The sequence below is a fragment of the Rhinolophus ferrumequinum genome, chromosome 25 (genome assembly GCF_004115265.2).
Source record: "Rhinolophus ferrumequinum isolate MPI-CBG mRhiFer1 chromosome 25, mRhiFer1_v1.p, whole genome shotgun sequence".
Taxonomy (NCBI): Eukaryota; Metazoa; Chordata; class Mammalia; order Chiroptera; family Rhinolophidae; genus Rhinolophus; species Rhinolophus ferrumequinum.
The window spans coordinates 1,386,999-1,408,313 of NC_046308.1; the positions used below are offsets into that span (position 1 = coordinate 1,386,999).

Sequence of the window (21,315 nt, forward strand, 5' to 3'; positions counted from 1 at the left end):
CCCCTTAGCGCTTTGTGGGACTTCCTCTCACAGCCAAGGACCAGGCACGCCCTTGCTCTGGTTCCCCAGACCTGGAAGGAGGGAGGGAAGGAAGGAAGGAAGGAAGGAAAGGAGGGAGGGAAGGAAGGAAGGAAGGAAAGAAGGAAGGAAGGAAGGAAAGGAGGGAGGGAAGAAGGGAGGAAAAGAAGGAAGGAGGGAAGGAAGGAAAGGAGGGAGGGAAGAAGAGAGGAAAGGAAGGAAGGAGGGAAGGAAGGAAGGAAAGGAGGGAGGGAAGAAGAGAGGAAAGGAAGGAAGGAGGGAAGAAGGGAAGGAGGGAGGAAAGGAAGGAAGGAAGGGCCCTGGGCGGCTGTGAGGCTTTTGGGCTTCTAACTGTGACCTGCCAAAGCAGGTTTCCACTTTCCAGGAGCTAAGGCCACGACGCTCAAGAACCCCCAGATGAGGACGATCGCTGATTCCTGTAGGAATCCCGCATCCCACTGGTGCCGTGGCAGCTTCTCACGTCTGGGCCTCGGTGCTGCCCCTGAAACCTCCTCATCTGTAGTGATGAGGGTCACACTCCAGCTCCCAGAGAGCGCCCGAGAAGGAAATGGCTTTCACTGCCTCCTGCGCTCACCATGAGTAGAGAAAGGGCCCTGGGCTAAACACCCCTTGGCATTCATGAGCCAGGTCACTGGTTTTGGGGATGGATCCACGCTGAAACCCATTGTGGACACAGCAAAGCCTCTTACACACTCCGGCAAACATGGTTTTCCTCTGCACCGAGTTTGAAGCATGCACACTGGACACGGGCACAGCCGATGCAGCTGGCTTTGGGGTCCTTTCAGCATTCTCGCCCAGCAGTGCTCTGACTGTGCTTTCTTCTAGACCTTTCAAAGCTCTGTTCCAAACATGCCATTTTTATTTTTCCTAAGAGTGAGAAAAAGGGAGCATTCTATGCATATATACGTGTACAGAAATATGTTCAGACAGTCTTTTGAGGTGAGAACAATCAAGAAATAGGTTTTTACTTGTGGGCATTTTTTAATACCTTTCTTTCTTTCTTTTCTGATGCATTGAAGGCTATTCTGGGTTTTACCTCAAATTACTTTGCCTACCTAGGTAGTGTTCCCAGAACCTGACCAAAGCAGCCAGGCCCCTGCCCCTGGTGCCTCCGCCATTCACACCCATGGGAAGCACCCCCACCCTTTGTCCATCTCTAGTTTTCTCGATGCATCGGACTTAACTGCTAAACGCCCTCATCAGGAACCAGGCTTCTGCCCCTCTTAGTAAGTGCTTTCTAAGTAAACGCGCTCCAAGTCCCAGCGTGGAGCCTGATGGGAGCACGACACCACCGAGAACCGGGGTTGCTCTATCAGTTTCCCATGGCTGGGGGCCGGCCGGCACCCTTGCACCCTTCTGGTTAGAACTTGAGTCTAACTGTGCCTCCGGCCACGGAACCCGTGCTACTTCAGGTCTTCGCGGCTACACGACTCTGACAGTCAACATGGAAGAATTGGGTACCATGAAGCACAAAGCTGATTAACTTCTCCCTAATGACCAGCCGCCCTTAGCGGAGACTTCAGCCTGTTCAGCTCCAAGTCTGTGCTGTAAACATGACCCCGGCCTGGAATTGCTGCAAAGGCTGCACTTTGGACTGGCTCCCCACCTTGGTACAATTTGACCCCAGCAGGGCAACTGAACACAACTCATTTAATTCTCTTCCTTGGTTGGCTCCATTCTTCAGAAATATTACTGGAGGCTAACTCAGATCACGCATATACCCACGCTTACAGCCAGGGTGCTTGCTCCCTTAGTACCCATACCAGGCCCTCACATCCAGCTACCAAGTCATAGACACCTCACACGCTTCCTGCATGTAATTCCTCTGAACCTCGAAATTCAATTATTCTGCCACCCTTGGAATCTGCCCATCTGCCATTTCAGATGGGTCACTGGTAATCTCTAGGTGGAAATGCACACCCAGGATTTGCTAGAAGAGCAGACAGAGGAAGAAAGTTTTCCCTCTTCTCTTACAATGCACAAGGGACCAGCACGAAACTAAAGAATATATTTTATTTTTAATAAAATAGTGGAGCATGAAAAATATCATATATTACACATATACACAAGCAGGACCACTCTTTCCGGGGTGGTGGGGAGAATAAGCTAGACCATTTGTCTGCCGTTTCTTGATATATTCATGGAAACCATTTGTTTAACAGCAGAAAGAGTCACTAAGCCCTTTGGGTACTTCTGAATGATCCTTCTACCCTTTCCTCTCCTTTTCACAAATCAGTCCAAACGCCTATAACATTGGCTTGGTTTCCATTAAAAAGCCGCAAAATGGAACACTAAAGGGTTTCTGAGGGTTGGGCCCCTCAGTTCTTTTGTTAGGAGATTTCTTTTGTTGTCTTTATATACAGCAAACTACTTGCTTTCTCTTTTTATTTTCATGGAAAGGGGAAAATGTATTGCACATGGCTTGCATTTACAAATGTTAGGTTTGGTGGAAGTTTCTGTCTCGGAGAAAGCCCGTTTGTGAGGGCAAGAGGCAGGAGTCTATTTTAAGTGACTCCAAATCCACTGGAGTGTGTTGAGCTGTCAGGCTTTCTCTTCCTTCCTGTTTGCACAGCGTTGCTGTCTTAGAGGCAGCCTTCCTGAGGGCTAAGCCCCTGGGGTGGCTTCGGGCTGCGGAGGGACCCTCTGGGCATTTCTCTCTCTCTCTCTCTCTCTCTCTCTCTCTCTCTCTCTCTGCAACCCTGCAGAGGCCCTTTAATTTGCAAAGAAGTTATCTCTTCTGATTTGTAAATGGATAGCAAAGCCAATTCAAACACACACACACACACACACACACACACACACACACAGATGTATATTTACGGAAGGTTCTAAACAAACGTTTTCTTCTGGGGGCTGAATCAACTACATTACCACAAATTAGTTACACAAGAGGCTACTTAACCCGAGAGCTCTCCTTCCCTGAAAAGAAAACAAAAACAAAACAAAAACCTTTCAGTACATTTTTTTTAAAACTTTCAGTGTATCACAGCATCCTGAACTTCAGGGTAAAAACTTTTTATTTGTTTTCCTTTTATTTAAAAAAAACCAACCAACCAAGAAAAGCACCGTGTTTGGCTCTGACTGTCACTGTATCCTCTCTGGGAAAGTTTCGTGCCCTGGCCGCTCCCTCCCAGCGGGTCACACACAGGTGGGAGGCTGGGCGGAGATTTCATATTTGCCCAGGTAAGTTTTGGGGGGACGCTGCTGGGCTTTTTTGTAAATCCCACTGTGGGTGAGCACGCTTGCCGGTTTTCTCCGGCTCTTTTTCTTGAAGCGGCGGCTGCACACACTCTGCCAGGACTGCAGCGTCTTGTTGGTCCAGATCCACATGCCACTGGTGATACCCACCACCAACAGCATGAAAATCTTCAGCAGGAAGATCTCCACGGCGGGGATGGACGCGGCCATGACGCAGTCCAGGCTCTTGGTCTGGTTGTTCATTCTGCACTTGTGCTGCGTGGCCAGCAGCTTCCAGTGGTCCATGTTGAGACGCTCGTAGACGTAGCAGGCGATCACGCAGGTGGCGGGCACGGTGTACAGCACGGACAACACCCCGATCCTCACCATGAGCTTCTCCAGTTTGTCCGTGTTCTCCCCGCCTGTCTTCATCACCCTCCGGATGTGGAAAAGGGCCACGAAGCCCGAGAGGATAAAGGAAGTGCCGAGGATGAGGTAACAGGCCAGGGGGATGAGCACGAAGCCGGTGAGCGCGGTCACGTCCATGCTGCCCACGTAGCAGACGCCAGTGAGCTCGTCCCCCGCCACCCTGCGCATGACCAGGATCAGAATGGTCTTCACGGCGGGGATGGCCCAGGCCGCCAGGTGGAAGTAGCTGCTGTTGGCCTCGATGGCCTCGTGGCCCCACTTCTTGCCCGCAGCCAGGAACCAGGTGAGCGTGAGAATCACCCACCAGAGCGAGCTGGCCATGCCGAAGTAGTAGAGAACCAGGAAAACGAGCGTGCAGCCGGTGCTCTCCAGGCCCTCCTGGATGACGTACAGCTGCCCGCTGTCCCGGTCGCAGGCGATGCTCTCGGCGCCGGCGAACAGGCGGATGATGTAGCCCAGCGAGGACACGCAGTAGCACATGGAGAGGAAAATGATGGGGCGCTCGGGGTAGCGGAAGCGGTCCGGGTCGATGAGGAAGGTGAGGACCGTGAAGGCGCTGGAGAAGAAGCAGAGCACGGACCACACCGCCAGCCAGACCACCGCGAAGCGCTTGTCGTCGCGGCTCCAGTACACGTCCACGCCGGGCGTACACAGCGGCGCGCACGACGCGCTCTTCTCCACGTGGTGGAACTTGCCCGGGTTGGCGCAGCCGGCGCGCCCCGGGCCCCCATCCTTCAGCGGGTGTTCCTGCGCGCCCGGGGGCCGCTGCGGCCGGAAGAGCGGCGGGAAAATGCCCGAGCCGCGGGCCGGCTCGTCCGAGCCGTTGTTGGGCGCCTCCATGCACAGGTAGTTGGGGTCGTTCTTGTTGGGGAGTTTGCTGCAGTCCAGCGAGTCGGGCCACTTGAAATTGAACTGCTCCATGATCGGGGAGCACTTGAGCCGGGCCTGCTCGCACATGACCCGGCAGGCGGGGATGGGGGTGGAGACCTGCTCGGTGCACATGGGCGCGTACAGCGAGCACAGGAAGAAGCGGAGGTGGCCGTGGCAGCCGTACTCCACCAGCGGAGCGAACTCGTGCAGCTGGATGGCGGCCTCGCGCTGGTTCTCGTGGCCCATCAGGTTGGGCATCCGGGTCGTGTTGTAGCCGATGTCCTTGCACATCGGGATCTCGATGGGCTGGCACTTGCCGTCGCCCGGGCGCTCCATGTCCATGGAGCTGATGGCGGCGCACGACCCCATCACCTGCAGGACCAACCACAGGCGGGGGCCCGGGCGCTGCATGGTGGCGAGTGAGGCGGCCTCGCGGGGAGGTCCGCTCCCCTCAGAGCCGCGGCTCCCGGGCTCGGGCTGCTGGCCCCGGCTCCGCGTCCCTGCTCGGGCCCCCGCCCATGCCCGCCCAGCCTGGCCCTGCTCTCCGCGCCCGGCCTCCGCGGAGGTGGGACTGCGGAGGAGAGGAGCAAAGTTGGCGAACAATACCGGGAAGCGAGGGGAGCCCCGGAGCCCTCGGCGCGGCGGCCGGCTCGGGCTGCGACTCTCTGCCGGCAAACTTTGGCCTCTTCTGGGAGCGCCCGGGTGGCGCGTCCGGAGAGGGCGGGCGGCGCGGGCGCACGGTGGCCAGGCCAGCGCGCCGCGGCTCCTCCCTCCCCGCCGGCCTCGGCCGGGCCCAGCCCGCAGCTGTTTCGAGGTTTGTGTCCCGGGATGAGAAGACTCGCAAAAAGGCAAAGGGGGAAAAGCCGAGTGTGACAGGCCCCGCCCCCGGGCGGGCGCCCCGCCTCCATCGCTGCTTTGCATGAGAAAGCGGGGCCGCCAGCTCCCGCGCCCCGCCGCGGGCTCTCGGCCCCGCGGGGCGCAGCGCTGACCCGTCGGTGTCGCCGCCCGGCCGGGACACCCCGCCTGGCGCCTCCGTCTGTCCTGCCCGCGGCTCCTTCGCCCTCTCTCTGCCGGCCTCCAACTTTGCTCTCGCTGCCTCTCGCCTGCGCCCCCTTTCCAGGGAAACCCCGGGACTGTCCCCGGCACCCTGTGCCTCTCGCTACCCGCCGGAGAACCCCAAGGGCGCCGAGGTTACTGGAAGTTCGTAGACTGGCTGGAGCAGGGGGTGGGGTGTCCGCGGCAGGGGGCTGGGGGCGCATCTTCCTTGGTTTTTATGGTGGGTCCCGGGCAGAGGGCGCTTTCAAAGCGACGTGGGATTTGCGTTTTATAGTCTTGGCCATAAAGTGGCCCTTTAGCTTGTAAACCTGCCCGCGTCGTCCCGAGGCTGGGAGTCACCAGGCCTGCGCTCGGGGCTCCGGCTCCGGGGAGGGGTTTCCTTTGAAATTTCAAAGAGAAGAGCTAAGGGCCGGGGGGAGGGGCTCTGGGAATCCAGATTTTAGGGCCGCTCAAGCGAGGTCTCCGCTAAGAAGGCGGGGAGGGGGAGGGGCGGGACGCCTCCTGGGGCTCCTAGGTCTCCCCTGCATCCCGGGCGAGTGGGGGCCAGGCTTGTATAATAGTGACCCCCACCCCCAACAAAGCCGAGGAGTTGAGGGGCCTCGCGCCAGGCAGGGCTGGGGATTTCTTCTAAGCGGCTGAGTTTATTTATTATAGGAAGTCATTCGCTCGTCGAGTATTTATATTATTTGGCGAGTGATTTGCCCGGCCTGCGCCCTCCTTTGGCTACAGACCCGTAGGGTGAAGCGGAGTTGGAAGGACGCTGCGCCAACTCGATCCCGGGGTCCCCAACTTCCCGGAGAGGCGTGGGCGCGCACGGCTCTCAGTTTTCATAGAAGGTGGAGAAGGAGTGTCCTAGCCTAACGCCCTTTGCTTACCCCCCTCGGATTGGGGCCAGTTTGTGATACAGTCACTTAGGACACCACGCCCCCTGCCCCTTCCCCCCGCACAGGGCATGCGCGGTGGGCGCACACACCCATGCCTCCTCGCTTGCAAAGAATGTGCAGAGCTTCACCTTGCATCGCGTATTAACCCTTAAATAAACAGTACCCATAGGAGGTGGCGTCGTCTCTCTCGTCTTAGACGCCCTCAAGGGTCAGGGTCTTTTCAATTTCTTCTGAAACTCGCAGGATCTCATCTGGAGGGAGCAGTTGGAGGGCTTTCCAGGGTGGGAGTGGGGATCAGAGGAGCGAACCCTGGGCGCACCGGCCTTTCCCCCCTACTCCCATTCTCAGGTTAACCCTGGAGAGGTGGGCAGGGTGTGCAGGCACCCCTGGGAGTCCGTGCTGGGTCTCGATGGCAGAACCTGCGGGTTTTGCCAGCAGGAAGGGCAAAGGGAGGAGAAGCTCTTGCCAGGCTCTCCCCTTCCCCTTATTGGGAAGCTTATTGTAAGCGGTGGCGGAAGTGGGCCCAATATTGGCTTTTATTTAAAAGAAGTAGGATTTTACATCTGGAAAAATTTGCGAGACCTCACATAACCACCCTCCTCCCATCCATACATCAATACATCCACCTATCCGCCATCCGTCCGTCCGTCCATCCGTCCGTCCGTCCATCCATCCATCCATCCATCCATCCAGCAAACAGAAGACTGAAACTGGGATTTGCTCAGGATCCAGAACTAACAAGCAGTTTGGTGCATGGGCCCTGAGTCATTGTCCCTGGATGTCCCTGTGAGATGTTGGAGAAAGTTGGGAGTGAGGAGAAAGTAGGAAAGACTAATGCAGTCAGAACAGCCAACTTCAGCTGTGCTACTGTTTCTTGACTGAAAAACCCCATGCTTTTTCAAGGGCTGCCATTTTTCTTATGACAGTTTTTTCAGTTTCATTTGTTTGTTTTCTTTTTTGTTTGTTTGTCTTAGTCTGGTGAGTTATTTTCAAAATCTTAATAAAGATTCAGTGGACATCACTTGGCTTTTCCGGAATTTTCCTTGTAAAGGTCCTTTATTGGGCACCATATTGTTTTTCCCCTTTCCCTCTTTGTTTCTCTCCCTCAGAAACTATTGGAAATATAAATGTAAAAGAGTAAGGGAGAGCGTCAGACGCCAGGAGTGGGGTGTGAGCTACTCGAAAATGCCTCCTAATTGATCCTTTATGTGCTATTTTAATTCAGCCATGTTCAGACCCATTATTTTAGCTATAACCACTTCAGATTGCTTTCTTCTCTCGTTTTTATAAAAATGTCTGCAGAAGTGCTGCGCTTTGCCCAGCTGAGATGGAAACCAACAAATAGATATTATTATAGAAAAATGAGGGCTTTGAGAAATCAGCCACTGAAAGATAACTCTGTAACTAATAAATGAAAAGGGCCTTTTGATGGCTCCAGCTGAAAAGATATTTTATTTTATTTTTTTTTCCTGTGTGTGGGATTTGAGATGTGTGATTCTAAGGAGTAGAGAGGTCCCCTGCTGTCAGCCCTGGCTGGCAACTGGCCCCCCTCTGGCAAATGTTATGGAGAATTGGGAGGGATTTTATGGCTGTCTTTCCCCTCAGCTCTTTTTTCTTTTGTCTTCTTTGAAGAATGACTTTAGACATTTTATTTACATATTTAACCATGGATGAAAGAGGGAAAAGAAAGCATTTGGGGCTGTCGTGGGAATAGTGATATGTTTAAATTAATGGAAATCTTATTAGGCCTCTAAAATTTTGAGCAAAGGTTTTTAATGAAACTTTATAATTAAACACGATTTCAAATAACATGCAGAGACAAGGATTTTTTTTTTTTTTACCCCAACCACCTAAAAAAAAAATATCGTAGAGAGCTACTCTTAAACATTAGCTTCTTCCTAGTTCTTGCAAATGTTCTCCCAGAAAAGTATAAGGTTCCTGAAAGGGAATATTTCAGGAGTCAGGCAAGATTTTTGAACGAGAACTAAATATTTTTGGATGGAAGGGCCCTGAAAGAGAGGCGGAGTTTCATTCCATTCTAGCAAAGTCAAAAGTATAAAATACTTTGACAGGGATATGGCTGAAAATCAAAGTTGTAGCTCTTCTTATGAAGCTGTAGTCAATGGAAATTATAAACGTTGGGTGAGGTTTTCTGAAATGAGATTAGAGAAAACCCACATAATCTCTTTAAGATAAAAAGTACTGACACTTTCAGCAATAGAAAGAAATTAAACCTTAGGTTTAGCATGTTGCAAGCTTGTGACAAGAGCAAGCTTGCAGCATATCAGCAAAGCTTATAAAAAGAAACAAAATAGTGTCGGTAAAGTTTAAGATAAAAAGTGGGTCAGGTTATCTGTGCTTTTTCAGGCGCTTGCCCTCCGAGGGGCTGTGTTGGCACATCAAGCTGGGCGATCCAGTGATATGGGTGTTGTTTCTTCTTTTATCTTCTAATGTCATCAATATTGGTATTTCCTGGGGGACTTTTCCAACTCTCCTTTCCGGTAAGAATGAAATGTGATCTATTTCCTAATGATTGCCTGACAGGCAGATGGGTGTCTGGTGCCAATAGGAACTCTTTTCCCTGACCTCATTTTGTGCGACGTTTCTGCAGAAATTTATTATCAAGTAATAATAATAATAATAATAATAATAATAATAATAATAATAGAAACATGTAAAATGCTATTTTCTAACCAAGTTGGCACACGCCTCCCCCTGCCCCACATTTTTCTCTAAGGAAAATACCGTTAGCTCTCTGAAGTGACACTCTCAGGAAAACACAGTGTGTACCAACAGGGAACCCATGCAAGCTGCAGCAACTTCAACAGGCAGAAAACTTTTAATTCCACCTACAAACACTAGTTGTAAGATGTTGGTTGGAGGGAGGGGTGAGAGAAACCAAAAAAGCTCCCACACCATACAATGGATGACTGCAGCAGACCATGGAGGCTCCCGCACAATCTAGGCAGCTATTTTAAGGCCATTTCCCTTGAAATGTGGTTTGAAATATTACCAAAGGTTCCACGGGGTGCATTAGTGTGAATTGCAAATCAGAGCATGTCTGTAATCTCCCTTTCAAGGCTGGCTTTGGATCGCTGGCGTCGAGGGGGCTCCCCACTGCTTCTGGCGCAGGAGGGACCATTCAAGGGGGCAACTTCTGTCCTCTATTCCCACACTCCAAAAAACAACACCGCAGACAGACACCCTCCAACTAAATTAGATTAAACTCCTCTCCTCCACAGCGCGTCAGCCCTTTCACTGCCAGGGCTCCATTCATTCCGGGCCTCCTAATTTAAAGGTACAGTATTTCTTTTTATCTCACAGCAACGGCAATCACAAACATTTCCCAAAAGAGGGGGGACAAAGCCGGCTCCGCGATGTAAGTGCTTCCAAATTACAAGGACATTATCTGTGTGAAATATAGGAAGGCTGTGCACAATCCTGCTGTAAAACACACACAGATCGACCCTTAACCCTGTGACAGAACTGGCCCCTATAAAAAGACTGAGACCTGCAATTCTGTATCGGACTGCTTCCTGAGGAATTGTATGGAAAGAAAAACAAAACAAAACAAAACTACGGAATTCCAGAAAGAGGGAACAAAAGAGTGTTTTCATGTGTGTGTTTGTTTTGTTTTGCGTTTATGTTCCAAACCGCTTTAAGGAACTCTGTATCGGAAACAAACTCACGTGTGTGAGTTCAGACTTTATTTTTCACCATCCGTATAAGACCCGGTCTTATTTTCAGGGAGACACGGTAGTTGCTTCCCTTCTTTGTCCCCTTCCTTTGGCTGTGTTGATTCAATTAGTCACCTTCCCATCTGTTTTCTTTCTGCTCTGTCCCTCCTCCCCCACCCTGAGAGCCTTTCTCTTGCTTGCTCGCTGCCTCTTCTGAAGAGGTGGGCCACTTGGGAGCTAAGAAAGATGTCAGCCCCCCACAGGTGGGGGGCGGTTACACAGGGATACCGCCCCTCAGGGACAGACTGGGACACCCACAAACTCCATCTCACCTTAAAAAGAAGCAAGAACGAACAGTGCTCCTGCTTTTGACCTTGTTATGGTGGCTGAGTCTAAAGCCACTTGGCCTGAACCATGGGCAACCCTGTGGTGGTGACTTCCGTGGGACCTGGATCGGACCCCTCCAGCACGTTCTAGCTATGTAACCCAGGGTGAGGTCCTTCCTGGCTCCGTGCCTCAGTTTGTTCATCTGGGAAATGGGGCCGTGGGTCTCTCGCCTCACAGGGCACATGGGGATTACGCCATAACTCACGAGAAGCGTTTCTACCCCTGCCCACGTGTCCTGAGTGCTCAGTTCACAGCGGCTATTGTCATGGTTGAAATGCAATATCCATGGAGGGCGAGATGCACGGGGTGTGATATTGGTGAGCAGGGCTCTGGGGACCCAAAGAATGTGAGCTGACAGTCAGTCGCATAAGGAAATCTCTGAAATGCTACCCAGAGCAAAATCCACAGATGGAGCACCGGACACTCTTCTCAGCCTGTTGCATGAAATGGCTCATTTACTAGTCATTTACTTTCTGGGGGACGTGGGCCGAGGGGAAAGCTGCATCTGTGAGATGAGCAACTGGGAGTTCTGGAGTCGGAGTATTTGGGCCAAGGCCACTGGGGGACGAGGGGCACAGTCAGGCTTCATATCCCAGACGTGGGCTCCGAGCTCCATTCACCTCTGGATAGCAGAGGTTGTCAGTAAATGTACACGAGCCTGGACTTCCAGATGGGGACCTGCAGTGCTGGCCTGTCAGCAGGCAGCAGAAGGGTCAACACAAGTGGCCTGGTCTGTAGCCTTGCCTTTCTTTCAAGACTGCAAAGCATCTGACACTTTCTTATCATCTTGGTGCTCTGCTTTCTTGCATTTGAAGGGATTCTTTGGGGTCCCAAATGGTGAAGAAAAAGTGCAGGAAATATGGGTGGAAGGTACTCGAGTGTGTTGTTTACCCCTGTCCTCGGCTGTGCCACCTCAGGCACGTTTCTTAACCTCTCTGGGCTTTGTTATAAAATGAGGATAACAGCAAGACCTCCTTCATCAGATCTGGGGTGACTCATTAAGCCCTTGGGGGGTCCGATTCCTGACGGCCACATCTGCTGTTAATAAGATGCCGGTACCCCCTGCAGCCTTTCCCTCCAGGACAGATTGGTGTCGCAGAGGTGACTCTGCTGTCCTTTAGCAATGGCTCAAGTCTTGGCCTCAGATTTCATTGAGGGGCAAGAGACCTCATTCCAGTGGTTCTCTGCTCTGCTCTCCTTGTCCGTGACAATTCAAATGCAAAATGACACTTTCTCTCAGGTTCAGAATGGGCTAGGGAGGACAGTTTTTCTCTAATTGTTGTCCCGCATGCATTTCCCCCTTATCTCGGAAAGACAGACGTGGGAAAGCCTTGTTACTGCGCTGGACCCTGAACCGTAACTTCAGGAATAAAGATACTCTCCTTCTGCTGACCAGGTCCATCTGCTGGTCGGTCAGTCTCTCTCCCCGCTTCCCTCCTGCCTTCTCGCCAATGTATATGTATCATATAGATAATCAATGACTAATTTTGAAGCTGAATTTCCAAACGCCATCCTCTTGGCACTTCCAGGTCCAGGAGCCGTGCCCGATGCATGACGCATGGTTTCCCCGTGAGTCCGTGAATGCCTTTTATCCACGTTGACATCTGCACTGAAGCTCATGCCCTCTCATGGCCGACAAGCAGAATGTGCAGGGAAGGGGGACCCATCAAGCTGGATTGATCCCCAAGCTCCAGCCAAAGGAGGAATCTCGTGCTTTTTTACCCCCTTGAATATTAGAAAATATTTGTTTGTCCCTTATTCTTGAAAGTCTAGGTAATAGTTACGAGTTGAACATAATTTCCAAATATTGAGGGGCCTCCTCCAAGCCCCTCGGTTATAGGCAGTGGCGGGGATGGTGTCCAAACTGGGTGTCCTCTGTGATGGGGGCTCCGGACATATCCGTCAGGAGCACATGGCTGGGGAGGTGCCGTGTGGACCAGTAGGAAGTGAGGATACAGGACAGGTGTGACCCGGGTCCTAAGCGTCATGGTGACTCCCTTTTTTAACACTTGCCGCAGGCCACGCACTGTTCTCCGCCCCCTGGGAGCTTTCTTTTTTAATTTCGTCATCCTGCTGCAACCCCTTGTAGCTGAAACTATTTCCATTCCCCAGAGAAGGCCGCTGAAGCTCAGAGATGGAGTAAATCACCAAACTCACAGGGCCCGACCTCAGACAGACCCGGGCCCCACACTCTCCGCTACACCCTCCCGGGGTTTCAGCATCTCACAGTCAAAGCAGAAGATGCTACCGCTTAGGAGATGGGACAAGGAAAGAGCAGATTTCATAGATTTTTCCTGGGAAAAAGCTGACAGGACTCGGTTTACGTGTGATGAACAGACCATGCAAGTTACGATCTGAACTGAGACATTCTGGAGTGGAAAGGGAGGCTGCTCATCACGCTGGGACCAAGGGTGGACCCGGCAAATCCAGGCCACCCGACCGACAGAAGGGGATGACCGAGACTCGTCCAGCCCCGACACCCCATGACACAGCGAGAGGAGGGAGCAGGTGGAAGTCACAGGGGCCTGTGACTGTCAGCATTACGTGTCCACTTGGCCAGGTGACGTCCCCAGTTATTCAACCAAACATCCATCCAGGTCTCGCTGGGAAGCTGTTTTGTAGCGTTAACAGGACAACTGGTGGCTTTAAGTGGAGAGGATGGTGCAGGCGGGCCGCCTCCACTGGGGTGAAAGGTCTGGAGAACTGAGCTTTCCAGAAAGAGGGATGCGGCCTCACTCCTGCCTCCAGAGTAGTCCTGCCTGCCCGAGGATGGCAGCCTTGCCCCGCCTGCCCGGCCTGCCCCGGCAGCCCTTCCATCCCATTGGCCAGTTCCCAGCAGTGAGGCTCTTTATGTACCTACCTATGTCTCCCGCTGTAGGTCTGTTTCTTGGTTGGCCCCTAACTGACAGGTGCTCATGAGGCTTTGGGGTCCGATGGGGATTCCGGACTTGGCTGAGTGGGGCAGCCAGGGCCCTCGCATCATGTGTGCAAACGTGACTTGCACAAAGGCACTTCACTGTGGGGAGAAGGGAGCTGCCCTCCAGCCCACCCGTCACTCCTGGCACTGGCCTGTGTCTGCCTAGAGGAAGGGTGCCGTCTCCGATTCGCACACACATCCTGAAATCCGTTCTGCTGAACTGAGTGCCCCTGGAGGTTCTGCCCAGGGGCGCACCTTCTCCTAATTCCCCTGGGGGCTCGTGGCTCCCTGCGGACAGCCCTGGGTGTGTTGTTACATCTTTCCAAGCATCTGCGCCTTTTATGAAAGATGGGCCTTGTGTCTGTCCTCAAAAGGTTATTGAGAGGCTAATGAGATAACTCATGAGAAGAGCTTATCACGTTAGCTAGCACAGTGCCTCCCCCCCATATCGGTATCTGTTAGTATTACTGCGTTTGTAAAATGTTGCATTAGTTAGGAGTCTCACTAGTAAGTGACAAACCCAACTCACCCTGGCTTAAACCAAAAGAGCTTCCCCTGGGAGTATAACCGGTGGAGTGTTGGGCAGAGGCTAGGGGAGTGAGACCCTTGGGGCAGCGACTGGTGCAGACCAGTGAGGCTGTGCTCCTGGCACCCAGAGGAGGAGGGCAGCTCTGCAGACAGAGCTGGGAGGAGGCGGACGGGGTGGGCAGGCATCTGTAGGGTCTGCTGTGGCTGCATTTTCCACAGGCAGAGCACCGGGAGGCCATCCCCTTGGTCTCCACATGGCGATTTGGTGAGCTGCTTGCTGGAGTCAGTTGGCTGTTGAAAGGGGATGGTTGCAAGCAGACAAGTGAATTCCAAATTGTCCCATGCTGAAACCTCCGCGACTGCAGACAGGCAGCCCGCACTCCAGCTCGCACGTGGGTTTGCTGGACTTGGAAGGAGGCATCTGGGGGATGCAAGGGTTAGCTGCTAGGGTCCCAGGGAGGAAGGAACGGTTCCACCAGATTTTGGCAGCTTGAATGCATATCCACTGGGCCTAGGGAGCGGCCTAATTACCAGCATAATGGCAGGTCCACTTAATGGCTTCAGGTTTCATAGAGGAAAAAGCATCATTGCAAAATGCTTTTGATGTGGTTTCTTAAGCTAGGAGGCCACAGTGACATGTGAATTTTAAGTGCTTGGTGCCAGGCCCGGAAAAAAACAAAGCACAAGCCAAGATTTGTAGAGGACATTTCAGATCCTAGATCCAGGTCTGGGAGGGGGTCAGGAGTGTTTCCCGCTCCCTCCTCCTGCTCCTCGTAGGACCAGGTCTCTTCCACCCGACAGGAATAGCTATTATAAAACAAATAAACACGTGAGGGGTTTCCCAGAGCCCAGGACTGACTGCAGAACCACCCACGGTGCCGAGCTGCCCCTTGATCTCAGAGTGCTGGCACCTCCCTGAAATCACACGGCCGTAGTTTAAACTTTCTCCTTCTGGACCTGCTTTTAGAGGTAAGCCGAGTCCTCAGGATCAGTTTGGTGCATGTGTGTTGAGTGCCTGCTAGGCACCCAGCATAGGGTGGGGGGGCCCTGGGGGTGGGAAGAGGGCACTTTAGTTTGGGGAGCTTATGGGTCCTGGTGGCTGCCTTTTATGGAACTTCGCAATATGTAAATGTCAACGTGGATGAGAATAGCAAATGTTAAGAGTCTCCCTACAACGAAATTGGAAAAAAACGTCACCCACCTCCCAATTTTAAAATTCAGTAAAAAGACAAAAAAAATCAGATAATTTAAAATCTGTCAGACTAAGTTAATAGTGAACTGTATTTCTCTACCGGTGCAGGGCACTGCCATTTAGGCTAGAAATATGGAAAAATTCCTTCCGTTCCTGCACTTCTCTGTAAAAATTAACCTTGAAGTACGCAGCAGGTGTGAACAGGTACGATCTTTGTGAACAAATCCTTTGCATTAAGTACCCGTATGTGTTAGGATAATGTTTAAACACTGAGCTAGCTGTCTACTCAGTCATTTGTGTGAAAACTCTTTCGTTAGCTTTCGTTAGGAGTCGGCAGTTGTGCCCTGCGATCTGCTCATGCCTGCTTTTGTAAATAAAGTTTTATTGGAACGCAGCCATGCCCACTCATTCCCATTTTGCCGATGGCCACTTTCCCAGGACAGTGACAGAACTGAGTAGTTGCAACAGGGACTGTCTGGCTGGAGCTGTGTAACATACTTACTACCTGGGCCTTTCTGGGAAACCTTTGCTGACCCTTGGGGTCAGGGTTTCATCCCTGGGTACATGGCTCCACTCACCTATGTCTGGGGACAGCTTTTCTGGCCTCGCGTCACTCCTACCGCCCCTCCTGCTGGGTGAGGCGAGCTCTGTGCAGGCGGGGTGCCCCAGGCCAGGAGCTGGGGAGCAAGCAGAGCCTGCTGTTTGGTGACTCAGCACGGGGACCCTGAGCGCCATCTCCAAGCCAGGCTCTATGAGGGGCCGTGGGACAGCCATAGACAGGGAGGAAAGGCCCTGTCCCCAGTGGGACAGAGCATAGGGGGACACGTGACAGACAGACAGAGAAGGCTGTGAGATGCGTTCAGAGACTGCTGCGTGCTGTGGGGTGACACTGAGGGAATGGGGTGGAGGGAAACGGGATGGTGACTGCTTCGGTGGGGCAGGCAGAGATGGCCTCTGAGGAGGTGACATGTGTGTCCGGAGAGGAAGGGTCAGAATGAGGCAGCAGGGCGAAGGCCTTGGCACCTTCCCACCGGCCTTCTTTGTTCATGTACTTACTCAACAAGCTGACACATCCTGCGTGCCTGTCACCACGCTGTCACCATTGCTAAGTCACAGTCCTGTCACTCTGTGGGAATCCACAGTTCCTAACATGATGGTTGGGCCAGATTTTCTGCTTTGGATCCTGGCTCCACCACGTAGGAGCTGTGTGACCTTGGGCAAGTTGCTTAACCTCTCCAAGTCTTGGTTTCCTTCACAGCAAAATGGGGTTAATAATAGTAGGACTCGGTGAGCCATGGTAACATGTAAAGGAGAATGTCAGCATCTGATGCAGAGAACACCCACCCCTTACATGGCTGTGCAGCGTACAGCTAGGGGCAGAAGTTTGTGGAGACGCTTCAGAGGTATCTGCTCAAAGAGAGTGAAGAAATGAAGGAAAAAGGACGTTTTCCAGGGACCTTTTCGGCACAGCTCGCCTGCTGATAGGTGAGGTAGGTGTTGGGTGTTTAGCATCTGGCTTGAGTGAGCCCGGGATGCAGTTAGCAAATGTGAATCATACAGAGTCTGTAAGATCTCAGGTTGTGCTGTCCCAAAGGGCACGCCCCAGCCCCTGGGGCTTTGTCCAAACCGCCCTCATTCGAAATGAAGCTGGTCCAAACGCTCCCAGTGGAAAGTCACCCAGGATTTCACAGACGTAGCATCTTCTCAATGACCTTTCCAATGACTGCACATGTATACGAGACTGTTTTGGGTTATTGGGTTAAGTACCATACGTTTACAATAATCGATTGTACCTACTTCCCTTTACTTTTTAAAAAAGTGGCTACTAGGACATTGAAAAGCAGGTATGTGCCTCGTGTCACATTTCTAGTGGGTGGTGCCATCTAGATAAATGGTCCAAATGTGTTTCTCAGAGGCTGACTCCATCCCACACACGTTTTGTTTGACCTGCGCCGTGTTTGCAAGAAATTTGAATTGATTCGCGAACTTGAATACGTTACAATATTTTCACATAAAAATCAAGCTTCCAATTTCTCAAGAAAGCTCCGGACCTGGCCACAGATGTGGCCCCGCCCCTGTTGATGAGACTCTTGTGGTCCCACGTGTCCACTTTCACTGCGGCTGTGGCCTCTGGGCCGAAAGGGGCGACGTCTGTCCCTGCTGCCAGGCTTGGTTCATCCAGGATAACCCTGCTTCTGGATTAGACAGAGACACAAGAACACTCAGGTGACGGCACACTCCCAAAATTGAGGCCATGCAGGTCTCTTGCCTCAGTTTCCCTGCGTGTGAACTGAGCATAATTACATGTCTGGAGCAGGAGTTGGGAGCTTAATTACTGTTTGTGGGGCGGCTGGCTGAGGGCTCGGGAAACGTTCCCGTCAGGATTTTGCCTGTGGTTCTCGCTCCAAGCTACACGCAGGTGAGTCACGGAGTTAATGGGTGCAGGTGGGTTGGCCGGCACAAACGGCTGATTGCAGCGCCCGGAGTGGGGCCACAACTCAGGCTGACAGGGCTGATGCTTCTGAAGCCTGAGAACTTTCCCTGGCAGTGCCATGGGCCTGGGATGGCTGAGGGGGCCTGAAAAGAAGGATGCCCCTTATTTTCTGGCCTCTTTTCAAACGCCCTGCAGAGATGTGTTATCTCACTTCCCTTAGGACCCATGATGGGGCCGGCCCAAATCTCCACTGTGGGCATCTCAAGGGTGCTCGGCCGCAGGGCCCTGAATTCAGGTGCCCCTCTCCTTTGAGGCCCCACTGATCAGCCAGGTCCCCCAGCCTCGTCCCAGGACCAGACGGGGTTCCTGTCATGTGCTGGAATCGTTTGGCATCTTCCAGTAAACGGAACCCTAACTAGAGGGATACCCCTGCTGAATGGGGAGGGGCCCCCCGCACGGGCGGGCTGCTGGGATCCCATAGCGTTTGAGGGTGACGCAGGGGCACACGGCCACCCCCCTCTCACGCATGGCCGTCTTGGGGACATCACTGGTCTGCCCCACAAAGCTGACTGTTGGCAGGGGTGGTGGTGGTTTTGCGCTTTTGGGGCTGGTGTGGCCTGCAAGAAAAAGGGGGGCCACGGGTGGAGACGGGAGGCTGTGGGCAAACCACAAAGCCTGCCCTGCCTCACGCTGGGCCCCGTGGACTCGTATGGAGGTTACAGCCAGAAGCCGAAGCAGGACTGAGACGTCACATGTGTGCTGTCACAGCAGCTTGTAGGGTAGGTGACTGCGGGGCCTGGGTAAACCAGTGGTGGGGTCTCAGACAGGGAGCAGGGACTGGCACAGTAAGGGCTGCGGCACTTATTTGGAGACAAGACCTGTCTCTCTCCCTCCCATCGCCTTCTCCCTCCCTCTCTCTGGTGCCTCGGCTGTGTTTGAACAGATGGACAGACAGGCAGACAGGGTGTGCAGAAGCGCTGGCTGGCTCGGTGGGTGACCCACCCTCAGTGCTGACACCCCCAGCACGTACCCCGTGTTTCACACCATCTCACCCTCCCCACGACTCCCAGAGGCAGCTCCATCATTACTGTCTGCAGTCTATAGCCTGGGAAACTGAGGCTAGAGAGCGTGAGTGGCCAGCTCACGGCCCCTGCGAGCCACAGGGGCAGAGCCAATGGCCACCGCCTGTCACTAATGCTCTCGTGAGAGCAGCCCCTGCGGGGATGCCTGGGAGTTTGGTTCTGTGCTGTCCCTAAGGAAAGAACAAGGACGCTTTGCAGGGAAGCAGCTGTGGGCGCGGGGACCTCCCTGGGGGCCTTACCCTGGGGGGGCCCTCAGGGCCGTGGTCCGCCTCTGGGACTTGGGGCTTTGGGCCTTCGTTGGCCTTTGCTGGGTCCATTGGTGCGGCAAGGACACATGTGCCCCTCCCTGTGTCCCTCAGCACCTGTGGAGCCCTCGGCCACACCTGCTTGGTGCTGATGTCACAGGGAGGAGGCTGAGGTTCTGACCATGTTGGTGGGACTCCAGACCGCGGGTGGCGCTGGCTGCGCACCCGGGAGGTGGCCAGACACTGTGAAAAGAGCTGTCACGAAACCGGCCCAAGCATGCAGGCCTCCGACACCCCCAGGCGCCAGGGCGAAGGGACCCTTCCCACCAGGCCCTTCTACAGTGTGGCCTCGAGAATACTAAAAATCTTATTTTTTCTGATCACACAATTAATCCATGTTCATGAAATGCTCCTTAGAAAGAGTGCTGAGATGGCGATCCACATTCCAATGCACCCCAATTTGTTAACGAGTCCCCCCACTATGGACATTCACGTAACTGCCAGTTTTTTGCTTCTCAGTGTAAGCTTTGATCTTCAATATCATATTTATGACACTTTAGAGAAAGCTCTCTAGCTCTGGTTTTGTTCTCCCTGAAACGTTTAGTGACTGGGGCTCCTGGCCATACAGTAGGAGGTTGGCTTCTGGCTTCTGGTTTGTGGCGAACACAAAGCCAGTTGAGTCCTGGGGGAGGGCAAGCGGCTGTTTATCCAGTTTTCGGGTTGGGCTGAGAGTGGGGGAGGGGTGACATCTGGAAGGACAGGTTTCCAGAGGTGAAATGAGCTGGAACAGGGGCGGTTGAGACACAGAGCCAAGGGCAGCAGCGCAGTGGTGCCCACAAAGGAGCCAGAACCCCCACGCCTGGGGCCTCTGCCACCCCGCTCTGGCTGGGGGCCCACGTCCCGTGACAGTCCCAGCCAGGTCTGTGATTTATTCCTGCACATCAGCGTTCTGAAGGCAGCCCCACTCTGTCCCCCTGTCATGTTTGGAGAGTTTTCAACTTTCCATGGGCTGAACCGGCAGCCTTTTCCTGAGGAGCTGTGCAAAACGTCACAATGTGCAAAATGTCTCTTTTCCTTTCCACCTTAACCGAATGCTTTTCACTTTTTAATCCTTGGCTCGGAGGGAAAAGAGGATTCTGTACTCAGCCACTTTCCGTTTCCATTGAAACCTACCTCCTGGAAAACGCAAGACGAGGTTGGGGATAAAAATCTGTCTCCTAAGCCTCCTTCCATCTTTTACAAAGACAAAGGCATTTATGGCCCAGAGTTTACCATAAACACAACTGGAAACAATATGACAGCCGTGGGGACCCAGCAGGAGGGTCTGTGGAAAAATGCAGGGGCTAAAGTTTCCTTCTCGCGTTGCTTTGGAGAGCTAAGTGTTGTTGCAGCCTACTTTCCAGGGGCCTCTTAAAAGGGTTACGACGGTATTTTGCTGGAGGCTCGTCTTCATGTAGGTGTCCACCAGCCTGTGTTGGGTTAGGTGGTGCGGGTGGGGTGCTCGGGGAAGGAGCCGGAAGAACTTTCTGGGTGGTCTGCCAAGCTAGGCTAAGGTTCTGGTGCCACCGAGACACCCAGGGTCACCTTCCCACCCACCCACCCCCTGACATAGAGAAACTTCTCAAGAAGGAGGATGGAGGTCTTGACAACAGGACGTATGTGGTGTGGGGGTTCTGGCTTCCTGCGTCCCACTCAGGGCTGGGTCACCCTTGTGCTCAGTGCCTGGGACTGAGGCCAGCAGAAGTTGAGGTGGTTGACACTGCTGGGTTATAGGAGACAGAGCCCCAAAGACCTGCCTGCACAGTGTGCTCTGCCGATTACTAACTCTGTGACCTTGGGCAAGGTGGGTGACCTCTGCCAGCCGCTAATGTATCATCTGGGAAACACGCAATGCAACGGTCAGTTCTCTGTGTCAAGTTGGCAAGTCCCAGTGAGTTCACTGAGCCCAGTCTCCACCTGGCTGAGAAGGTAGTGTGTGCATGTTAGATATTAGCATCCACGGTCGGCTGACTTCAGTGAAGGAACTCTCCCTGATGAGGCGGGCCGTCCTGATCTGATGGGTGGAAGGCCTTCGGAGCAAACACCGAGGTTTCCTGAAGGAGAGGAAATTCTGCCTCAACAGTGTCACACAGAAACCCTGCCCAAGTCTCCAGTCTACGGGACGCCCTGTGGATTTCAGACGTGCCAGCCCCACAACTGCATGAGTCGTAAAATAAATCTCTTCTCTCTCTCTTTTTCTCTCTCTCATCTATGTATTATCTATCTATCTAGTCTATTATCTGTATATGTATATGTATATGTATACCTATATGCCTGTGTCTAATCTACACCTAGACCTATATCTAATCTACGTGTCAGTCTCCTGTTGGTCCCGGCTCTCTAACAGCCCTGGCTGAGA

At 53.0% G+C, this 21,315-nt stretch overlaps 1 protein-coding gene across 1 annotated transcript; it reads right to left on the reverse strand.

The window, feature by feature from the left end:
* Positions 1-2,133: 2,133 nt before the first annotated feature.
* Positions 2,134-5,294, reverse strand: FZD10 (frizzled class receptor 10). Its single transcript, XM_033097246.1, has one exon. It carries the CDS (start codon positions 4,924-4,926, stop codon positions 3,178-3,180), a length of 1,749 nt encoding a protein of 582 aa, XP_032953137.1. The 5' UTR covers positions 4,927-5,294; the 3' UTR covers positions 2,134-3,177.
* Between the last annotated feature and the right edge of the window lie 16,021 nt (positions 5,295-21,315).